Source organism: Populus alba, chromosome 6, assembly GCF_005239225.2.
Source record: "Populus alba chromosome 6, ASM523922v2, whole genome shotgun sequence".
NCBI classification, from domain to species: Eukaryota; Viridiplantae; Streptophyta; class Magnoliopsida; order Malpighiales; family Salicaceae; genus Populus; species Populus alba.
This window is the reverse complement of record NC_133289.1, coordinates 18,905,368-18,929,102: the sequence shown is the minus strand read 5'-3', so window position 1 is coordinate 18,929,102 and position 23,735 is coordinate 18,905,368. Positions and strand designations below refer to the sequence as shown.

General features: G+C 31.0%; 4 protein-coding genes across 6 annotated transcripts; all 4 read right to left on the bottom strand.

The window, feature by feature from the left end:
• Window positions 1–2,529: 2,529 nt before the first annotated feature.
• On the bottom strand, window positions 2,530–3,647 carry LOC118027939 (NDR1/HIN1-like protein 10). The gene has a single exon (XM_035031443.2). The coding sequence runs from the start codon at window positions 3,352–3,354 to the stop codon at window positions 2,686–2,688; it is 669 nt and encodes a 222-aa protein (XP_034887334.1). The 5' UTR covers window positions 3,355–3,647; the 3' UTR covers window positions 2,530–2,685.
• Window positions 3,648–8,461: 4,814 nt separating this feature from the next.
• Window positions 8,462–9,597, bottom strand: LOC118027941 (NDR1/HIN1-like protein 1). The gene is made up of 2 exons (XM_073409649.1): window positions 8,637–9,597; window positions 8,462–8,509 (listed from the first exon to the last, which is right to left on the bottom strand). The coding sequence occupies exon 1, from the start codon at window positions 9,385–9,387 to the stop codon at window positions 8,755–8,757; it is 633 nt and encodes a 210-aa protein (XP_073265750.1). The 5' UTR covers window positions 9,388–9,597; the 3' UTR covers window positions 8,462–8,509; window positions 8,637–8,754.
• A 4,164-nt stretch (window positions 9,598–13,761) lies between these two features.
• On the bottom strand, window positions 13,762–16,194 carry LOC118027943 (NDR1/HIN1-like protein 1). Of its 3 annotated transcripts, none has more exons than XM_035031447.2 (2): window positions 15,188–16,194; window positions 13,762–15,058 (listed from the first exon to the last, which is right to left on the bottom strand). In XM_035031447.2, the coding sequence occupies exon 1, from the start codon at window positions 15,943–15,945 to the stop codon at window positions 15,313–15,315; it is 633 nt and encodes a 210-aa protein (XP_034887338.1). In that variant the 5' UTR covers window positions 15,946–16,194; the 3' UTR covers window positions 13,762–15,058; window positions 15,188–15,312. The 3 variants fall into 3 exon arrangements, with proteins under 3 accessions (XP_034887338.1, XP_073266323.1, XP_073266324.1); XM_073410222.1 differs by having other exon boundaries at window positions 13,762–14,631; XM_073410223.1 differs by having other exon boundaries at window positions 13,762–14,564.
• Window positions 16,195–16,641: 447 nt separating this feature from the next.
• Window positions 16,642–17,628, bottom strand: LOC118027940 (NDR1/HIN1-like protein 1). The gene has a single exon (XM_035031444.2). It carries the CDS (start codon window positions 17,469–17,471, stop codon window positions 16,833–16,835), a length of 639 nt encoding a protein of 212 aa, XP_034887335.1. The 5' UTR covers window positions 17,472–17,628; the 3' UTR covers window positions 16,642–16,832.
• Window positions 17,629–23,735: the final 6,107 nt, after the last annotated feature.

The following is a 23,735-nucleotide window of genomic DNA, read 5'->3' as shown; positions in this document are numbered from 1 at the left end:
GTAGGCTGGGTTTGAGGGGCTTTCCTCTTGTCTTTAGCCTTTGCTTTCGGAGGCATCAAGACCTGTTTTGAAGAAATTCTCGGGTTAGGAAATCAGGAATGAAATTTGAATCTCCTTTAATGTAGACAATATCAAAATAAAAAATGTTTAAAATAGCTTGCCATCTGGCAAAAATTTGTTTTAAAGCAAGATTTTGGACATCTTTTTGCAGAACTTCTTTTGCGGATTTACAGTCAACATGTAAAAGAAATTTTTGATTTAGTAAATCACTTTGAAATTTTGTAATACATAGAACAATTGAAAGGATCTCTTTTTTTATAGTAGAGTAATTTATCTGGTAATCATTCTAGTGGGTGAATGTGTATTGAAGGATCTATTCTTTGTCATCTTGAACTTGTTTGAGAATTCCACCATAACCTAGGTCAGAGGCATCAGTCTCAACTATCTTAGGAGCTAACGGGTTAGCTAGATGGAGGAGGGGAATGGTTTGAACCTGTTTCTTAATCTGTTTAACTAGGTTGGTATGAAGGTCGGACCAAGAAATGGGGTTTGTTTTTAATATATTATGTAAGGGTTTTGTTAGACAGCTAAGATTATGATAGTAGTCTAAAACATAATTAAGACTGCCTAAAAACCTTTGCAATTGGGTTTTATTGGTGATCTTATCATGAAATTTGTTTATAAAGGTAAGGGACCTCTCTATTGGTGTTACAGTACCTTGGCAAATATAATGGCCTAAGAAACAGACACGAGTTTGAAATAGAGATTTTTTTTTTTTAGAAACAACTAAACCATTTGTTTGACAGTATGAAAGAAAATATGTAGACATTTGAAATATTGATAAATGGAATGTGAAAAAATAAGAATATCGTCAATGTAAACAATGCAAAATTTTAAATGTGCATTAAACAAGTTGTATGCATAACAGAGAAATACTAAATTCATTATCTATTAATTACACACACACACACACACACACACAAGGGCGGAGCCTTGTAGAAGGCTTAGGTGGGCTGTATCCCAGGTAAAAAAATTAATGCTGGTTTAAAATATCAATAGTTTCTGAATTAATAGGAAAGTAACCCATGCTTTTCATTCCAAGTGGAATGCCAAAAAAAGCAAGCAAAGGGTCTGCCACTGTAAGTGCGCAAAGTTAGTCATAGGGAAAGGAAAGCTTCAAGTTGTTTCTAACCTCCGACTCATTAATTAACTTTGATGGCTTGGTTGCTTGTATTGTTTAGCTTGTTCCCTTCGTGGTGTCATTCTTTCATTCATGTCATAAAAAATCTAATAACCCACTTTTTCTCTGTTTCTTTTTTACATAAAACCTAATATATATAATTAATTGGTTTTTTTTTTTTTTTGTCTTTTGCATAAAACCTAAACACAAATAATTAATTGGTGTGAGAATCAGATTTACATGCTTTTCAAGTAACATGAAGTTTTAGCTTTTTTCTTCTTAACAGTATACCGAGAGCTACAAAAGTATAAAATTACCCAGTAAGAATTTACAAACCCTGACTTTTCATTTTAAATTCAATATTTTACATTCATTGCAGTAGATTTTACCCTAGAAATCTAATAGCTTGAATATATTAAGTTTTTTTTTCATACTTTAATGAGTCTCAATTTATAGGTTATGATTCACTGAATACCTTGTTAAATGTGTTGTCTTAATTTGTGTATAGTAGAAGGAAGTGTGACCAAATTATTTAATGATAGTTTCTCTTTCATGTTTTTGTTTTAATGAACCATTTTGGACCATATTTTTTTAATTTTTGAAACCACTTCAAGCCAAGTTAACACGAATTTGAGTTGAGCTTGAACAAGCCAAGGTTATACATAACAACCATAACTGAAGTTACAGGGATGCAACAAAAAATAAACACATGAAAAAACATGACAAAAGGGTTGTAAGGTTCGAATTTAGTCTCATGAAAAAACATAAAATAAACACATGAAAAATAATTTACTAGTTAATTATTTCAAAATTAAGTTCCTCAAATCTCCTTGTAGTCTACATCACTATTTTATCATTGTATATTCTGCATTTCATAAATATTCTATTGTGACATTAGTATCTTTTCATCTGGCACCTAATTTTCCTAATTCTTTTTACTTGAATAGATTATAAATTATAATGGAAAATTAATGAAGTAAAAAAAAAAAAAACTATGTTTCATTCTTTAAACCAAGCGGACAAATATCAACCAGTAAAGGAAGAGGAGTTCTTAACGAATTTTATGATGATTTACATTGAACGCGAGCTTGTTAAAGATATTGATTCAAATTCTATCATAGATGAATTCTATTCTACAAAACATTAAATGGTACAACTTTGATAGTGTAATTTATTTTTAATTTTATGTACTTTAAATTTTATTTTATTTTATTTTATATATATATATATATATATTATGTTATGTATTTAGATTGAAATTTTATTATTAACTTAATAAATTTATATATCCAAGTTAATGATTGATCTTAAAAAAATAATGTATATGTATTTGTAATATAGCCCAGGGCAAAAAAAAATACTAGCTCCGCCCTTCTATATATATATAATCTCTGACTATGAACATAAAAGCATGATAAGGGTAAAAAAAATAGTAATAATATCAAACAAAACCAATCAAAGATTGAATCAAATATGAAGATGAGGTTTTGCGACCATGATGATCATCAAAACTTGATCTCGCACTTGTTATTGCTGATCCCAGCAACAGGAGATCCGTTCAGAGGAATCTTCAAATCGTCACACTCAACCTTGGGCTTGAACCTTGCAGTCTTGACCTTACCAAGCTTAAATCTAATCCTCAAGGACAACTCCAAGGCAATACTATATAACCCGCTTGTTCTTTCTTGATTAAACTGTGTCAACTCTTCACCTTGAAGGGTAACTGCTTGCTGCCCTTTAAAAACGACGTTCAAGACACTTGTGTTCTTGTGTCCTTGATAGAATGGAGTCAAGGCATCATAGCCAAACCTCTGGTCCTCATAAAATGCCCTGGCCTCTATCCTGTCATAGTAAATCCCAATCTTTTTGTTAGGGTTGCGGATACTGATGTTGGCAGCAAGGTTGAATTGGAGCATGTTGTTGGTGTAGTTGAACTGAGTTAAAGCAACGTCCGTGACGTGGAATTCGACCTTGTTAATGGGACGAAATATGAGCCAGATAATAAGGATGAACAGCCCAATAAGCATGGCCACGGTGATGACGACTTTGAGGAGGAAGGCCAAGAAACAGCAGCAGCCACAGTCAGAACCACGGCCACGGCGGTGGTAGTGTTGCGGAGGTGGGATTGATGGACCATAAGAGGCCCCATTCAAATGAACTTGTTTCTCTGCCATTACAGAGCTGTTCTGGTTGGTCAGAAAACAAAAGGAGAGTATACAAATGTGCTGTAAGAGATAAAACAACTACTCTGAAATTGTTGGGATATGATTTGGTCTGCTATTAATGTGTTCGTGAGTGTATATATAAGAAGGGATTGTAAGAAGATGATCAGTTGGGTAGGTGTGAATTTTTCTTCGCACCAAGAGGGACACCGAAGTTGGAGATGTTGGCCGCGTCCATTGACGACGCGGTTACTTTGTGGGATTGCTCTGTATTTTCTTAGGCAATTTGTAAGTTCAGGCATATCTTGTATTGGTGGAGACCTCTTCAGATGGAACCTGAAAACTTCTAACGTGTAAATTTGGCCGCGTCCATGGATTGTGCTCGGAAACTTCAGCAGCTTCCATTGACTTACGCGTATAAGGTTTCCCTTTCAAACTTGGACACGATGTTTCAAAATAACCAGTGCACTTTTTCTTCACATAATCAAGCTGACGAAGCTTGAAATTTCTAATTATATAAAGAGGCTTTAAGCCCAGATGATAGACGGTGGCTGTAATGGCTTTCATGTAACTAGATGCATTAGTTCCTCCTAATCTTATTATTTGGATTATTTTTAATTTATGATGTTAAAAATAATTTTTTTAAAAAATAAAAAAATTAAATTATTCTCACTACCACAATCTCAGGCACTCGAGATAATAAATTGTTAATGGAATAATTTGTTCTGCCACTGGGACCTTTTTCCCTCCTCCATGTGCACGCACGGCGCAGAGAAATTTCAAGTGACTTGGAAATTGGGCTAAAATGATCCAGGCCTCTAGTTTTGAGTGTGGCCTTGTTTTTAATAAAAACGAAACAAGTGTTGACCAGTAGTGTTTTTAGATCAAAAGCGGTTAAAAGCAGTTGTGAATTAAGGGCACAGCAATATTCAGCCACAATGTTATAGGTACAGTTTTTTTTTTTTTTTTTTTTATTAATGGATTTTCTACTCAGTGGTAAATTTTCAGTTTTATCGTGAATTTGCACAGTTTTATAACATTGCACAGTTTTATTTTTTTTTGTGCAATAAAACATAATTTATCGTGAATTTGCACAGTTTTATTTTTTTGTTCTTTTAAAATTTTCCATTTCAGTCATCAAACAATTTTTTTCTTTCAATTAAATCATTTTGCATTGTATTTATTGAGAATTGAGCATAATGATTTCTTTCAAATTGTTTTCTATGAGTTTATTATGGTGAGAAAAAAATTGTCCTAACATTAGATTGATGTGCAATTTTGCAAAATAGAATTTAATTTTATTAGAAAGACCAATTAAAACTTAGGGGACTAAATTTGACTGTGAGCAATAATGTATTCTTTTTCTGTACATTGTTCATTCCATGATTTTTTGATGATTTTGGCCGGTGAATTTTTCCCATTTTCATTTTAGGTGCATGTAGTTCGAAATTCTACGTTTTGATACACAACTCTCTCTGCTCTCTCTCATATATATATATATATATAAATAATGTAATTCTGACCCCTTTTTTTCTTTTCTAAGGTTATAGTTTTTTTCTTATTTAAACAAGTGTAATTTTTTTTTTTTCGTATAAACCTTCACTTATGGTTTATCTTCTTTTTTTTTTTTTTTAGTATTACTCGATCATTTTCTTGCATATATCTATTTTTTTTATCATATAAATAAATAAATATTAATTTTATTAAACAAAATTGTTAGACCTAATTAAACATGAATCGTGCTCATAAGATTATCAATTGACCTTGAGTAAATCTAAAAGATAACAAGCTCAATATTTTAAAAAACATGTTAAAATATCATCTCTTTTATGTTTTTAAAAGTAAAATTAACTTTTTTTTTAGGTCAATCGGTTCGCATACTTGGATTTACTTAATTTAATTGGTTCATGTAAAGTCAACTTTAATCCAATTTAATTTAAAACCTAAACCATGCAAAGGCCCAACCCAATGGATCTTCAATTTAAATGAATTTTGTTAAACTAATTTAAATAAAAATATATTTAAAATATTATTTTATCAAATACTAAAATGTATTGGGGATTTAATATAAAGGGATTTTTAATATGAGGGATACATTCCTTTATTTTTATTTCAAGGCCATTCATTTTTTTTATATATATATTGGTTCGAATTGTTTATAGTTTTATTAAATAAAGACCATAGAAAAAAAATTATTTATTTTTTGTAAAAAAGAAATTAACAAAAAAAGAAGAAGGGGTTATACCAGCAATCCAAAGTAAATGAGGGCTAATTGATAATAATTTCTCCACATGGTTTAGGTTTTGTAATAGCATCCATCCTCATTTGGGCTATCGTTTGGTGAACAACGTCTTTGTCCGGCCCAAGGCTGAATTAATTAATGCAGCTAAATATTTCAAGGCAGGCGAAAAAAATCTTGAATCGATCCCAATCATGGACTTCCTATCTCAATGTGACCTAAAAAGCCGAAAATGCCTCTGCCGACGAAATCTTTTCTATGTTCGAGTTAGGGCGAAATGATTGCCACCTCAACTAAGATAGCACTTAGCCATTTTGCATGTACCTATCTTATCCTCCTATAAATTAATAATAATTGATAAGTGACTTCAGGCGGCTATGATTAATACTATTGGCTTTGCCAATTGATAGAGGCTATATTAATTTGATGACACAAACAATTAAGCATGTTTTAAATGGATTAACTTCTGATTAATTGAAAAAAATTATTTAAAAAAAAATAGTATAGTAAATTAAAAATTTTAATAAAATAACACCATTTAAATAGGTTTTTGATAAAATAGCATACCACGCAAAAATAAAAGCAATTATTTGTCATGGAATTGGATGGAATTGTAATAATATTGATGTTGAAATAACTTGGAGGTATCAAATTGGTGAACATCAATATTATTTTGTGTCGATTGTGTATGATGATAACTTTAAGATAATGATTGATTCTTTCATCCAAAATGGTTTGAACATGATGGCATTGTATGTAAATAGTCAACCAAAATTCATGTTGATCCTTTAAATTCAGTTAATAGAGATATAAACAATTTATTATCGGATAATTTGCTGTAAAGGATTAATGATATTGTGTTTAACAATCTATTTATTGATCAACATAAATTTGACTATTCTGAACTTGGTGACAATAAAGATGATAATATGTTAGACCTAAATAGGATATTAAATGTTGATGGTGAAATCATACTTTCTATTCCAAAATTTGGAGATGCTTCTTAATTTAGTTTTGATGTTTTTTATGATTGGGCATTTAGTTATAAATGTATGTGTAGGTGGGTCTGATTTTGAGATTGGATAAACATTTAGTAGTGAAAATAAATTGGTTAATGCAGTTAAATGGTGACACAATGCATATTCGATTGTGTTAGAGAATAATTAATCATATCTTGGGGCCTCACTTAACAGGTTAAACTGTTAGGTTGAGATGATTATTTGACATGGTATCAAAGCCTTGATGACCAAGCAGTCATGAGTTTGAATCTTACTATTTCTATTTATTTGATAAAAATTAAGCACAAGGTAATGTAAACCTATATAAGTTTCAAGCCCAAAGGGCTTTCACTTGAAGGGGTGTGTTAAAAAATAATAAATCATATCTTAGGATCTCACCTAACAGTTTAACTTATTGGGTTGAGATAGTTCTTTGATAGATTGACCATCAAATCTAACGATCAAACTTTATATTTTGAAATACCAAGGTTAAAAAAAATCACATACATGCATTTCAACTTTTTTTTTTTTTTTAAAAAGACCACCATTAATTAAATATAATTTTTCTGCTACATCCAAAAAAACAAAAATACTATTTTATATATAAAAAAATTTAGTGCCGTTTAATTCACCATTTCCTTTTATTTTGTATGGTAATTGTTAAATTTATTAAAAAAAAGAAAAAAGAAGAAGATAAAGCCCGTTAATTTGAGAATTGACTTAAAGAAAGTCCTTTCCATGACGCCTTTATTAATTAGCACGTACAAGCTGGTGACGGGTGAAAAGGACCGCCACTAAGCCAGCCATGTGAGACCCGCACCGACTCCCAAAACGCATCACGCCACACTGCCTCCTGGTTTGTTCTCTGTATCAGTACTCACTTCATTAGCATCCGTTCGGTAGAGACTTAACTTCTCTTTCTCGAAACCCTTCCCTGTGCCCATGGTAGGCCCACTCCATTGAAGAATCGTTTCTTGAGCTCGTCCCATCCATTCGTTACTTTGCCGTATTTCTCTTCGGCCGATTTGGCTGGTTAAGATTCATGGCTATTCTACTATTCTGAAGGCCCTGATATGATTCTACCTGATCTAATTTTGCTATTTTTTCAATGGCCTCGCATGATAAATTTTACTATACGCCAGATAATATACCTAATTATCTATATTTTGTTTTTTTGTTTTTATATTAAAAAGGAAAGCATAAGAGTTGCTTGATAACATGTAAAGGGTAAGTGATTTGGATGGTTTTCTCCTCTGCCACGATCAACGATAGAGATGGAAAACAATGCCCAAAACAAACAGTGTACCCATCTCCACTTGACTCATATCAGGTACATGTAGAGTACGAGCTCGGAGTCACAAGTACACCCACTTTCTCAAATTAATGCAACAGTTTCGTCACAACCCGGCGTGGTGGCTCCTCCTCCTACCATAGCAACTCCTACCGTGAAAGAGTGAAGCAAAAGAAGAATCATTTGCATCTACATGATCAAAGGTATCTCTCTAAAGCGAATTATAGGAATTAGGAAAAAGATGATAGAAGAATCACTTATGGTTGACCGTACGTCATTATAAAGATCCTAGAATTAGACTAGAAAAATAAAAGGAAAAAAGAGTGTACGTACAACAAAGCAAGCAGAGCAAGAAAGAAATTTGTGTTAGAGAAAAAGAACGATCGACAGTGACTCGGCAACCTCCACTAGACACTCAATTGTTATCTCTCTGTCAAAAAAACAAAATTTGATTCCACGTTTCATTGACTGCCTAAAAGAAATCAAAATCATATAACTTGCGCGCACAAGATTTGTACCTTTCCTCTCTGTCTCGACCGTTTCATGATTTTTCTAAAAAAAAAACCACTTCAGCAAAATGTACACTTTCAATTTCGAAGTCTTGATTTCATATCGATCTCACGTGTATGCACATATAATCTAAGAAACAGAGATAGCTCGTTATCAATTGCATAAGAAGTAACACATCAAATTAAACTACAAACATTGAAGACTAAAAAAACAAAAAAAAAAGAAAGAAAGAAAGAAAGAAGAAGATAATAATTACTTAAAGGCGGTATAACATGTGACAATCTTCTTCTATATATATATATATATATGGCAACTCCTTACCAGCTGATACTTATATATATATATATATATATATATATATATCTCCCTCATCTTCAGATGCTTACATGGCAACGCGTTGCCAGCTGATACTTAACGACGTTGTCACCAACCATAATTCCACTAGTTCTGCTACCAAACTGAATATAAGCAGGACACCTAACATGCAAATTGTATTTCGCAGAGATAAAGGTTCCGACTTTGAATCGAACTCGACCATCAATCTTGATCATCAGCATCACAACTCCAGCACCTTGGTCTTGACTTAATGCAACTGAATTGTACGGAGATACCGGCACGGAGTTGCCGTAAATAAAAGGGGACCAAACATTAGTCTCTTTGTGTCCTTGGTAAGAAGAAGGTATGGAAGTTCGTAGAGTTATTTGTTGGTCACGGTATGTGGCATAAATATCGAGTCTATCATAGTAGATTCCGACTCTATCATCCGGGTTGCGAGAGGATACGGTGACTTGGAAGTTGGAAGTGATGAAACTTGGATATGAAACGTTAAAGGCGTAAACCGTAGCATCTTGGAGGATGAATTTTGGTTTTGAAGGACGGAGGATGGCCCAAACTAAGAGGATTACGATGAGGGCAATGAGGAGGAAGGTTAGGATTACGGCGAATAACAGGCGGACGAATCTTCGGCGTTTGTGGCCGTGGTTGCCGCAGTCTTTCTTGGATGTCATGTTGGAGGAGTTGGTGGTGGAGAAGTGGAGAGAAAGAGAGTAGCTTTGTGAGGAAGATTCTCCGAGGGAAGTGTGGAGTTATTAAGAGTTCGAGGGAGTGAGTGAGAGAGAGGATTTTGGGGTTCTGCTTAATGCGGGGGTTGTATTGACGGTGCCGTGAGAGAAACGCGTTGTGTTATGGGTGTGTATTAAGGTCTTGTAATAAGATGTGAAATGGTGATTAGTGCTTTTATTTTCTTCAGATTGTGTGGTAGTGGTAGGACTTGGGAAGGTTCTAGCTTAAAGTTTAATGTGATAAATGGGATTTAATTGTTAAATTGAAATATAAGCAAAGAGAATACTTGTATTAGCTCCGTATTTGTAATTAACGTTGTGGCCAATTTATTTGAGGCTTTTTTAGCACATAATGATGAGTAATTTAATAACTTTTACTTTTGAAAATTCTATGTATACATGAGCCTATGAGAAAAACTTATGTTTATGATAATGTTTTAATTTTTTTCTTTCCCTTTTTCTTTAGAGTGTATGTCATTGTATTAGAAAATTTCATATTTGCTATTTTTTGGCTAACAAAAAATTGTTATTCTTAAACATATTACAAATTATAAATTACAAAAAAAAAAAACTCTAAAATTTGTTTTATATTATTTTTTATTAGGTTATCACGATCTTAACAAAATATTTTAATATTGGATTAGTTCTTGATTTTATATATATATATAAAAAATATAGCTGGTTGTTGGTGAATAATTAAAAATATAGAGATCAAAACTAAAAACAAAGTGAAATGATAGTTCTTTATTTAAAAAAAAAAAATTTGATCCTTCATTTTTTTTTAATCCGCCCATTAAATATTTCATTTTTAATTTCATCATTTTATATTGAATTTGATTGGTAATTCAGATTGATGATTTGTTAATTTCATGTTGTTTTCTATCAATTTATCGTGGTTTCAAGAAATATATTATCAACTGGTTGGTTCTTGATTTTGCAAAAAAAAATAATAATTTAATTTTGTTGTTTGCAAAAAATAAAAGATAAGGGACCAAAATTAAAAGTTTAGTAAAATAGAAGGCCTTTTCTTTTTTAAAAAAAGTGTCAATGACTTTTTTTTTAAAAAAATATGTTTATGTTTTTGTTCATTTTTTTAATCTTTAGTTAGGAAATTATAGTATTTGGTCTAAGATCCAATTGGATCCATAAGTTGAGTTATAAGTTTGATAATTTAACTCAAATTAATTAAAGTTTTCTTCATATCAATGTTTGAAAAAAAAAAAGATTTCATCTTGAGTCTTTTTTAAAGTCAAATCAGGTTTTTACTCGTCATCTGGTTTATTTCAGATCCTTTTCCATATAGTTTAATTAAAAACACAAGCTAGACAAAGAGTTGGGTAAATAAATTTCAATATTGGTCTATATAAATGGATCTAGTGACATTGCTAAAGAACTCCCTGTTGCAATACATGAGCGTTGTATTCTTTTTATGGCTTTTATGTAGATTTTATTTTAATTAAAATTTTTTTTTTAAAATAATTCAAAATATTGTTTAAAAAACAAATATTTCAGTGAATAAATAATTCAAACTTGCTATGTGAGGAAAATATTTCAGCCTTTTCCTATCATATTTAATATTAGCATCAAATTTTAAATTTATAATTAATAGTTTTCTTGTCATTAGAAACACAATAATAACACTTATACATTTTTTTTCTTTGATTTGTTTTCAAAACTTCAATTCTAACTCATATTATAACCCAGGTTAGGCATGTAGTAACATGGTATTGTTTGTTTTGGTGTTTAAAATTATATTTGAAAGTATTTTAAAAATATATTTAATTTGAAAATATATAAATTGATGTGTTTTTAGTATTTTAAAATGATTTTAATATATTAATATTAAAAATTAAAAATAAATCTGAAAAGAATATTTTCAAATAAAATTTACTTTTAAAAAAATATCATATACAGTAATACCAAACAAAGAGTGAAATAATTGCCCTGGCCAGGACTAAAAATTAATTGTATTAAATAAGTTGCTAGGGCTGGGTAATTACGTACTGCCTTCCTTGAGACAGGCATCAAATCATTGTCAAGCGGATGCCGAAGAAAAGTCATAGCAATGTACACACCAGCGCTCCCATTTCATTAAATATCTTTTCTACTTTTCAAGCTTATATTAAAGGGCTAGAATAATTAATTCTTACTAAATAGCCATGTATATATATTTATTTACGCAATTAAATGTGTCATCGGAGGTCATATTCATGGGAACAATTAAGCAGATTGGTGCCTTTTCATTTATGTTTGAATATAAATAACGTTTTATATATATATATATCCTAAGACCATTTTATGGCCTGCGTTTTCCTAAAGTTGGGGCCAATAATGCAAGGATCCTCAAGCCCTTTGGCTGTGCTTTCACAAAGGGAAGCTGCTCTTTTGGCTAATCGAACTTTAGAAAGACAAAAAGGCAGCAAAAGAACCCGTCAAGCAAGTAAAACTTGAACAGATGGACTTCCATTAATTCGAGAGTTCTTAGAATAATGATTTCATGTATTATTTGTGACACATGTACCCTTGTATAATACTTGGCTACTTATTTTAAGGTCTCAATTTGATCATGTGCATGCTTTTATCAACGTTTGGACTATAGATTAAGCAAATTTCTCATGATTAATCAAGGTTAGATATATAGAAATGATAACATTTGGACTCTAAATTATGCTTGAGATTTCACACAAACTAATGAAAATACCAACATGTTAAAAGCTCAAATACCATCTAATTTATTAAAAATAATAAATTTAACATAGATGAATTATCATATTGTGTTGAAATTCTGATATAGAATATTTTGGTAAAGAAAAAAACATATCCTTCTTATGATAATACGGACATGAATTTCAATCTATCTATTTAATTCTAGATGTCATGTTCTTTACAATGTCTGGTTTTTGTAACTATCCGCTATCAATAAGGCTTCTAAATTAAAACCATACATTATTGTTTTAGGTTGTTGTGTGGTTTTTTAAGGATATTTATGAATTTGACAAGATATTTAGGTATTTTTTTTCAGGTGTTATAGGTAAAAAAATAGGTTAATAAAAAGATTCTTTAGAAAAAAAAAAATATAAAATTATTTTTTTAGTTATAATAATAACTAAAATTCAAAGAAAACTAAAAGATGCATCGATCAATAATTTTTTTTAAAATATTATTGTACATCCCAATTGCATTTAAAAGAAAAATAGGGCCTACATGTGTGTTCTTTCTAATTGCATTAGGCCTCTTTCTTTTATCTTTTTATAATTTTTTTTGTTTTAATTTAAAATAATCTTATAATTTATATTTAAAGTAATTCATTTTCTCTTTGGGTTTTTTATTTTTTGCATTTATTTATTTTTAAATAATGACTGATTTTTAATTATTTTATAGATATTTGAAGAAATTATTCTAATTTATCTATATTTTTTTATAAAATTAAAATTTATTTTTAAATAATGCTTCACAGTCAGAACTTCTTCCACGCATTCATCCAGTTTCCTGCACCCTACTTCTGGGCAATTACCTACCTTCGGAAATATATCTGTGTTATCGGATAATTTTTTTTTTTTCATAAAAAGTCATCTCTACAAGTGTGCTTATATTTGTGATTGATGTGATTTGTCTTTAATTTATTTATTTTAAAAGGGAAAAGAAAGAAGGTCGAAGATTCCTTTTCACTACTCGTTAAGGTTTCTGTTTTTAAACCGGAGAAAGAAACCTGATATCCTTTTCTCTCTTTTTTTTTTTTTTTTTTTTTTTTTTTTTTTTCTTTTGGTAAAAAAATATCGAGCTTTTGTTATGTAAAATTTAATTCGTCCACCAAAAAAGAAAAAGAAAGAAATGTACAATTATTAGCTTGCTGACGGGCCATGTAGTTCCTCTGTTTTGTCAATTTCTTCGAATTATCAGCACTGCTAACAAGCATGATCCCTTGTGTAAATCTCACGGCTCGTATCATTTCTCATATTGCTATCATTAATTATTAGATACAAACAATTTTTTGACGTTGGAAAGAACAAGAAACCGATCGATTTAGAGTGCCGTCACCGTAATAATGTAAGGGCAAGATAGAGGAAGACCTTTTACTAGCATTTATTAAATCATATTTTATATCTCACCTAACCGTTTAACTTATTAAATTGAAATAGTTTTTTGATAGATCAAATATCAAATCTAACAATCAAACTTTATATTTTGAGATATCAAGGTTAAAAAAAATCACATATATGAATTTCAACTTTTTTTTTTTTCAAAAAAGACCACCATTAATTAAATATAATTTTTCTGCTACATCCAAAAAAAAAATACTATTTTATATAAAAAAAAAAATTTAGTGCCGGTTAATTCACCATTTCCTTTTATTTTGTATGGTAATTGTTAAATTTATTAAAAAAAGAAAAAAGAAGAAGATAAAGCCCGTTAATTTGAGAATTGACTTAAAGAAAGTCCTTTCCATGACGCCTTTATTAATTAGCATGTACAAGCTGGTGATGGGTGAAAAGGACCGCCACTAAGCCAGCCATGTGAGACCCGCACCGACTCCCAAAACGCATCACGCCACACTGCCTCCTGGTTTGTTCTCTGTATCAGTACTCCCTTCATTAGCATCCGTTCGGTAGAGACTTAACTTCTCTTTCTCGAAACCCTTCCCTGTGCCCATGGTAGGCCCACTCCATTGAAGAATCGTTTCTTGAGCTCGTCCCATCCATTCGTTACTTTGCCGTATTTCTCTTCGGCCGATTTGGCTGGTTAAGATTCAGGGCTATTCTACTATTCTGAAGGCCCTGATATGATTCTACCTGATCTAATTTTGCTATTTTTTCAATGGCCAAGCATGATAAATTTTACTATACGCCAGATAATATACCTAATTATCTATATTTTGTGTTTTTTTTTTTATTAAAAAGGAAAGCATAAGAGTTGCTTGGTAACATGTAAAGGGTTTGGATGGTTTTCTCCTCTGCCACGATCAACGAAGTTGATGTAAAACAATGCCCAAAACAAACAGTGTACCCATCTCAAGTACATGTAGAGTACGAGCTCGGAGTCACAAGTACACCCACTTTCTCAAATTAATGCAACAGTTTCGTCACAACCCGGCGTGGTGGCTCCTCCTCCTACCATAGCAACTCCTACCGTGAAAGAGTGAAGCAAAAGAAGAATCATTTGCATCTCAAAGTCCAGATCAAAGGTATCTCTCTAAAGTGAATTATAGGAATTAGGAAAAAGATGATAGAAGAATCACTTATGGTTGACCGTATGTAATTATAAAGATCCTAGAATTAGACTAGAAAAATAAAAGGAAAAAAGGGTGTACGTACAACAAAGCAAGCAGAGCAAGAAAGAAATTTGTGTTAGAGAAAAAGAACGATCGACAGTGACTCGGCAACCTCCACTAGACACTCAATTGTTATCTCTCTGTCAAAAAAACAAAATTTGATTCCACGTTTCATTGACTGCCTAAAAGAAATCAAAATCATATAACTTGCGCGCACAAGATTTGTACCTTTCCTCTCTGTCTCGACCGTTTCATGATTTTTCTAAAAAAAAACCACTTCAGCAAAATGTACACTTTCAATTTCGAAGTCTTGATTTCATATCGATCTCACGTGTATGCACATATAATCTAAGAAACAGAGATAGCTCGTTATCAATTGCATAAGAAGTAACACATCAAATTAAACTACAAACATTGAAGACTAAAAAAACAAAAAAAAAGAAAGAAAGAAAGAAAGAAAGAAGAAGATATAATTACTTAAAGGCGGTATAACATGTGACAATCTTCTTCTATATATATATATATATATATATATATATATATATGGCAACTCCTTACCAGCTGATACTTAATTATATATATATATATAATCTCCCTCATCTTCAGATGCTTACATGGCAACGCGTTGCCAGCTGGTACTTAACGACGTTGTCACCAACCATAATTCCACTAGTTCTGCTACCAAACTGAATATAAGCAGGACACCTAACATGCAAATTGTATTTCGCAGACATAAAGGTTCCGACTTTGAATCGAACTCGACCATCAATCTTGATCATCAGCATCACAACTCCAGCACCTTGGTCTTGACTTAATGCAGCTGAATTGTACGGAGATACCGGGACGGAGTTGCCGTAAATAAAAGGGGACCAAACATTAGTCTCTTCGTGTCCTTGGTAAGAAGAAGGTATGGAAGTTCGTAGAGTTATTTGTTGGTCACGGTATGTGGCATAAATATCGAGTCTATCATAGTAGATTCCGACTCTATCATCCGGGTTGCGAGAGGATACGGTGACTTGGAAGTTGGAAGTGATGAAACTTGGATATGAAACGTTAAAGGCGTAAACCGTAGCATCTTGGAGGATGAATTTTGGTTTTGAAGGACGGAGGATGGCCCAAACTAAGAGGATTACGATGAGGGCAATGAGGAGGAAGGTTAGGATTCCGGCGAATAACAGGCGGACGAGTCTTGGGCGTGTGTGGCCGTGGTTGCCGCTGTCTTTCTTGGATGTCATGTTGGAGGAGTTGGTGGTGGAGAAGTGGAGAGAAAGAGAGTAGCTTTGTGAGGAAGATTCTCCGAGGGAAGTGTGGAGTTATTAAGAGTTGGAGGGAGGGAGTGAGTGAGAGAGAGGATTTTGGGGTTCTGCTTAATGCGGGGGTTGTATTGACGGTGCCGTGAGAGAAACGCGTTGTGTTATGGGTGTGTATTAAGGTCTTGTAATAAGATGTGAAATGGTGATTAGTGCTTTTATTTTCTTCTGTTTGTGCGGTAGTGGTAGGACTTGGGAAGGTTCTAGCTTAAAGTTTAATGTGATAAATGGGATTTAATTGTTAAATTGGAGAATACTTGTATTAGGTCCCTTTTTGTAATTAACGTTGCATGTGACCAATTTATTTGAGGCTTTTTTAGCACGTAATGATGAGTAATTTAATAACTTCTACTTTTGAAAATTCTATGTATACATGAGCCTATGAGAAAAACTTATGTATATGATAATGTTTTTTTTTTTTAATCCTTTTCTTTTGAGTGTATGTCATTGTATTAGAAAAGTTCATATTTACTATTTTTTGGCTAAAAAAAATTTGTTATTCTTAAACATATTACAAATTATAAATTACAAAAAAAAAAAAAAAACCACTTCAGCAAAATGTACACACTTTCAATTTCGAAGTCTTGATTTCATATCCATCTCACGTGTATGCACATATAATCCAAGAAACAGAAATAGCCCGTCATCAATTGCATAAGAAGTAACACATCAAATTAAACTACAAACATTGAAGACTAAAAAAACAAAAACAAAAGAAAGAAAGAAAGAAGAAGAAATAATTACTTAAAGGAGGTATAACATGTGACCGTCTTCTTATATATATATATATATATATATAATCTTCCTCATCTTCAGAGGCTTACATGGCAACTCGTTGCCAGCTGATACTTGACGACGTTGTCACCAACCATAATTCCACTAGTTCTGCTACCAAACTGAATATAAGCAGGACACCTAACATGCAAATTGTATTTCGCAGACATAAAGGTTCCGACTTTGAATCGAACACGACCATCAATCTTGATCATCAGCATCACAAATCCAGCACCTTGGTCTTGACTTAATGTAGCTGAATTGTACGGAGATACCGGCACGGAGTTGCCGCAAATAAAAGGGGACCAAACATTAGTCTCTTTGTGTCCTTGGTAAGAAGAAGGTATGGAAGTACGTAGAGTTATTTGTTGGTCACGGTATGTGGCATAAATATCGAGTCTATCATAGTAGATTCCGACTCTATCATCCGGGTTGCGAGAGGATACGGTGACTTGGAAGTTGGAAGTGATGAAACTTGGATATGAAACGTTAAAGGCGTAAACCGTAGCATCTTGGAGGATGAATTTTGGTTTTGAAGGACGGAGGATGGCCCAAACTAAGAGGATTACGATGAGGACAATGAGGAGGAAGGTTAGGATTCCGGCGAATAACAGGCGGACGAATCTTCGGCGTGTATGGATGTGGTGGCCGTGGTTGCCGCAGTCTTTGGATGTCATGTTGGAGGAGTTGGTGGTGGAGAAGTGGAGAGAAAGAGAGTAGCTTTGTGAGGAAGATTCTCCGAGGGAAGTGTGGAGTTATTAAGAGTTCGAGGGAGTGAGTGAGAGAGAGGATTTTGGGGTTCTTTGCTTAATGTGGGGGGTTTTATTGACGGTGCCATGAGATAAACGTGTTATGTTATGGTTGTGTATTAGGCCCTGTTTGTTTGCTGAAAAGTAGTTTCTTTTTTAAAAGTGAATTTTAAAAAAAATGAATTCCAAGAAAGTATTTTCTGATGTTTGATAGTGTAATAAAAAATAAGTTAAAAAATATTTTCCAGTGTTTGGTTATATCATGAAAAATAAGCTAGAAAGTAATTTATTAATATTTTATTTTTCTCAAGTTTATTAAAATAATAAGGAACAAATCTTATAAATTAAAAAGTTGAATGAGAATGAAATTGAAAAAAAAATATAATTTCATAAATTATCTCAAATAAAATAAATAATAATCAAAATAATAGATATCAAATCTAAAAAATTAAAAAAAAGATGAATAAATTAAAATAATAATAATTGGCATTTCATAAATTACTTGAAATAAAATAAGTAATAATCAAAAGAATGAGGTTCAAATTTGATAGATAAAAAATTTCAATAAAAAAATGATAAGGAAAAAGCAAATAGCAATTATAAAAATAAGGACCAAAGTTAATATAAAAATAAAATTTTAAGAGATGAAATTGAAAAATAAATATTCAAAACAAAATATATATAGCAATCAAAAGTTTGAGGATCAAATTTGATATAATCAGCAAATAATGATATTTTTAAATTTTTCACAACTTCCGGAAAATGTTTTCCTTTCAAATTTTTTAGGAAAACACTTTCCTGAAAACCAAGCCAAATTTTTCTTTTAATGGAAAGTGTTTTCCATTAATCAACTTTTCTAATGACAAACAAACACAAGAAAGTTTGGAAAGTAATTTTTCAGAAACCATTTTCCGGAAAACAAACACAGCTAAAGGAAAAATACTTTCCTGAAAACCACGCAAAATTTTTTTTAATTGAAATTGACTGGAAAGTGTTTTCTGTTGACCAACTTTTCTAATGACAAACAAACACAGGAAAGTTTAGAAAATAGTTTTCTGAAAACTACTTTATGAAACAAACATGTTCTTAAGGTCTTGTAATAAGATGTGAAATGGTGATTAGTGCTTTTATTTTCTTCAGTTTGTGTGGTAGTGGCAGGACTAAGGAAGGCTCTAGCTTAAAGTTTAATGTGATTAATGGGATTTCATTGTTAAATTGGAGAATACTTGTATTAGGTCCCTTTTTGTAATTAACGTTGTGAGCAATTTATTTGAGGCTTTTTTAGCACATAATGATGAGTAATTTAATAACTTCTACTTTTGAAAATCCTATGTATACATGAGCCTATGAGAAAAACTTATGTATATGATAATGTTTTTTTTTTCTCTTTTCTTTAGAGTGTATGTCATTGTATTAGAAAATTTCATATTTGCTATTTTTTGGCTAACAAAAAAATTGTTATTCTTAAACATATTACAAATTATAAATTACAAAAAAAAACTCTAAAATTTGTTTTATATTGTTTTTTACTGGGTTATCATGATCTTAACAAAAACATTTTAATATTGGATTGATTCTTTATTTTATATATATAAAAAAGGTAGCTGGTTGTTGGTGAATAATTAAAAATACGGAGATCAAAACTAAAAACAAGGTGAAATGATAGTTTTTTATTTAAAGAAAAAAATTTAGTCCTTCATTTTTTTTTAATCGGCCCATTGAATTATTTCATTTTTAATTTCATCATTTTATATTAAATTTAATTGGTAATTCAGATTGATGATTTGTTAATTTCATGTTTTTTTCTATCAGTTTATCGTGGTTTCAAGAAATATATTATCAATGGGTTGGTTCTTGATTTTGCAAAAAAAAAAAAAAAAATTAATTTTGTTGTTTGCAAAAAATAAAAGATAAGGGACCAAAATTAAAAGTTTGGTAAAATAAAAAGGCCTTTTCTTTTTTAAAAAAAGTGTCAATGAATTTTTTTTAAAAAAAATACGCTTATGTTTTTGTCTATTTTTTGTATCTTTAGTTTGGAAATTATAGTATTCGGTTTAAAATACAATTAGATCTATAAGTCGAGTTATAAGTTAGATGGTTTAACTTAAATTGATTAAAGTTTTCTTCATATCAATTTTTGAAAAAAAAAATTTATCTTGAGTTTTTTTATATCAAATCAGGTTTTTACTTGTTATTTAGTTCATTTAGAATTTTTTTCTATATAGTTTAATTAAAAACACAAGCTAAATAAAAAGTTGGGCAAAAAAATTTCAATATTGGTCTATAGAAATAGATCTAGTGACATTGCTAAAGAACTCACTGCTGCAATACATGAGAGTTGTATTTTTTTTTTTTATGGCTTTTGATGTAGAATTTTTTTTTAATTAAAGTTTGTTTTAAAATAATTCAAAATATTGTTTGAAAACCAAATATTTCAGTGAATAAATAATTCAAACATGCTATGTGAGGAAAATATTTCGGCCTTTTTCTATCATATTTAATATTAGCATCAAATTTTAAGTCTATAATTAATAGTTTTCTTGTCATTAGAAACACAATAATAACACTTATACATTTTTTTTTCTTTGATTTTTTTTAAAAACTTCAATTGTAACTCATATTGTAACACTGGTTAGGCATGTAGTAACATGGTATTGTTTGTTTTGGTGTTTAAAATTATATTTAACTTGAAAACATATTAATTGATGTGTTTATAGTATTTTAAAATGATTTTAATATATTAATATTAAAAATTAAAAATAAATCTGAAAAGAATATTTTCAAATAAATTTTACTTTTTAAAAAATATCATATACAGTAATACCAAACAAAGAGTGAAATAATTGCCCTGGCCAGGACTAAAAATTAATTGTATTAAATAAGTAGCTAGGGCTGGGTAATTACGTACAGGCATCAATCCCTGTCAAGCGGATGCCGAAGAAAAGTCATAGCAATGTACACACCAGCGCTCCCCTTTCATTAAATATCCTTTCTACTTTTCAAGCTTATATTCAAGGGCTAGAATAATTAATTCTTACTAACTAGCCATGTATATATATTTATTTACGCAATTAAATGTGTCCTCGGAGGTCAAATTCACGGGAACAATTAAGCAGATTGGTGCCTTTTCATTTATGTTTGAATATAAATAACGTTTATATATATATATATATATATATATATATATATATATATATATATATATATATATATATCCTAAGATCATTTTATGGCCAGCGTTTTCCTAAAGTTGGGGCCAATAATGCAAGGACCTCAAGCCCTTTGGCTGTGCTTTCACAAAGGGAAGCTGCTCTTTTTGCTAATCGAACTTTAGAAAGACAAAAAGGCAGCAAAAGAACCCGTCAAGCAAGTAAAACTTGAACAGATGGACTTCCATTAATTCGAGAGTTCTTAGAATAATGATTTCATGTATTATTTGTGTCACTTGTACCCTTGTATAATACTTGGCTACTTGTTTTAAGGTCTCAATTTGATCATCTGCATGCTTTTATCAACGTTTGGACTATAGATTAAGCAAGTTTCTCATGATTAACCAAGGTTAGATATATAGAAATGATAACATTTGGACTCTAAATTGTGCTTGAGATTCCATACAAACTAATGAAAATACCAACATGTTAAAAGCGCAAACATCATCTAATTTATTAAAAATAATAAATTTAACAAAAAATAAATTATTGTATTGTGTTGAAATTCTGAATATAGAATATTTTGGTAAAGAAAAAAAACATATCTTCTTATGATAATACGAACATGAATTTTAATCTATCTATATAATTCTAGAGGTCATGTTCCTTACAATGTCTGGTTTTTGTAACCATCCGCTATAATAAGGCTTCTAAATTAAAACTATAAATTATTGTTTTAGGTTGTTGTGTGGTTTTTTAAGGATATTTATGAATTTGACAAGGTATAGGTATTTTTTTTCAGGTGTTATAGGTAAAAAATAGATTAATAAAAATATTTTTAGATAAAAAAATATAAAATTGTTTTTTTAGTTATCACAATCACTAAAATTCAGAGAAAACTAAAAAATGCATCAATATTATTGTACATCCCAATTGCATTTAAAAGAAAAATAGGGCCTACATGCGGGTTCTTTCTAATTGCATTAGGCCTCTTTCTTTTATCTTTTTATAATTTTTTTTTGTTTTAATTTAAAATAATCTTATTATTTATATTTAAAGTAATTCATTTTCTCTTTGGGTTTTTTATCTTTTGCATTTATTTATTTTTAAATAATGACTGATTTTTAATTATTTTATAGATGTTTGAAGAAATTATTCTAATTTATCTATATTTTTTTATAAAATTAAAATTTATTTTTAAATAATGCTTCACAATCAGAACTTCTTCCACGCATTCATCCAGTTTCCTGCACCCTACTTCTGGGTACCTTCGGAAATATATCTGTGTTATCGGATTAAATATTTTTTCTTCATAAAAAGTCATCTCTACAAGTGTGCTTATATTTTTGATTGACGTGATTTGTCTTTAATTTATTTTTTTTTGAAGGGAAAAGAAAGAAGGTCGAAGATTCCTTTTCACTACTCGTTAAGGTTTCTGTTTTTAAACCGGGGAAAGAAACCTGATATCCTTTTCTCTTTTTTTTTTTTTTTTTTTTTCTTTTGGTAAAAAAGTATCGAGCTTTTGTTATGTAAAATTTAATTCGTCCACCAAAAAAGAAAAAGAAAGAAATGTACAATTACTAGCTTGCTGACGGGCCATGCAGTTCCTCTGTTTTGTCAATTTCTTCGAATTATCAGCACTGCTTACTGCTTACAAGCATGATCCCTTGTGTAAATCTCACGGCTCCTATCATTTCTCATATTGCTATCATTAATTATTAGATACAAACAACTTTTTGACGTTGGAAAGAGCAAGAAACCCATCGATTTTGAGTGCCGTCACCGTAATAATGAAAAAAAAAAAAAAATCTTGAGAGTATAGCTTAGTGGTCAATTGAAAGGCTTGTCTTGCGACTGTCCCGAGTTCGATCCTCAAGAGTACCAGCCTGTTATCCCCGCGGTGCCTTACCTGCCTACTGGGCTTGCAGGATGTTCAGTGGGCCCGAAAATTAGTTGTGGTGCGCGTAAGCTAGCCGGGACACCTCGGGTTAAAAAAAAATAAATAAAAAATTCCAGTCCTCCTTTTGCATCTCCATTATAAAGAAAGATGAATTTCTTGACGTCCCAACTACCAAATATATTCCGAAAAACACAGTAGCTTTCTCTGTCTTGCAATTTCGTTTTCCCCTTCTTAATCACGATCTTTAAAACCATAGATTGTCATTTGACTAATTAGTGACTTCATTTTCAAAAAAGAACGGCAAACGTTTGTTTATTTCTCACTCAACGTTTCGCAATTTATTTTTGGTTGTACCGGCGTATACTCCGACCTCTTCCGGCCAGGAGACTAATCCTCTCTATAATATCATCGTGCTCACTTCACCGGGAAGACCAGCCCCCCTCCGCTGGATCCTCCATAGTCCTGTCAGGTAGCCAGGACACTCGTATGCCGTATATATTCAAGGCCTTTCGACAAATGTTATAGTGGAAATGTAAAAAATGTACCCGTCTGAACCCAACGTTCACATTAAGGAGCCACATGTACAACAGCTCAGAAACCCCTGTAACATTAATTACTCTGATCGGACTTTTAAAAAATTATGGGTCTAAAATGTTCATGCATGATTCCCTGTTCATTGCAGTCTGAAAAACAAAAATTAATAACCATGGCTCGACTGCCTCAAAACTCAGTAAATTAAAACGAGTACAGTCGATCAAAAAAACGTTAATTACTTTGGCTAGCTGGCTAGGAAATACAATATCAGGACAAAATTAAAAAAAAAAAAAAAAAAACATAAAATATTGTCATCGAAGAACCAAGTTGTTCTGAGATTTTTGTTTGTTTATGTAAATTATCATACCCTTCTTAATGAACAATGAAGAGGAATTATGTTATAAATATGTTTAAGAGAATGTTTGAGAGTGTATTTTTATATTTTTAAAAAATTTATTTTTGATATCTGTCCATCAAAATAATCTAAAAATATAAAAAAATTTATCAATTCGAAGCAAAGAAAAAATTTTAAATTTTAAATTTTTTTTAAAATACAAAAATAAATAGAATCTCTATCTATTCAATGAAATTTTTTTTTTATTTGAAAAA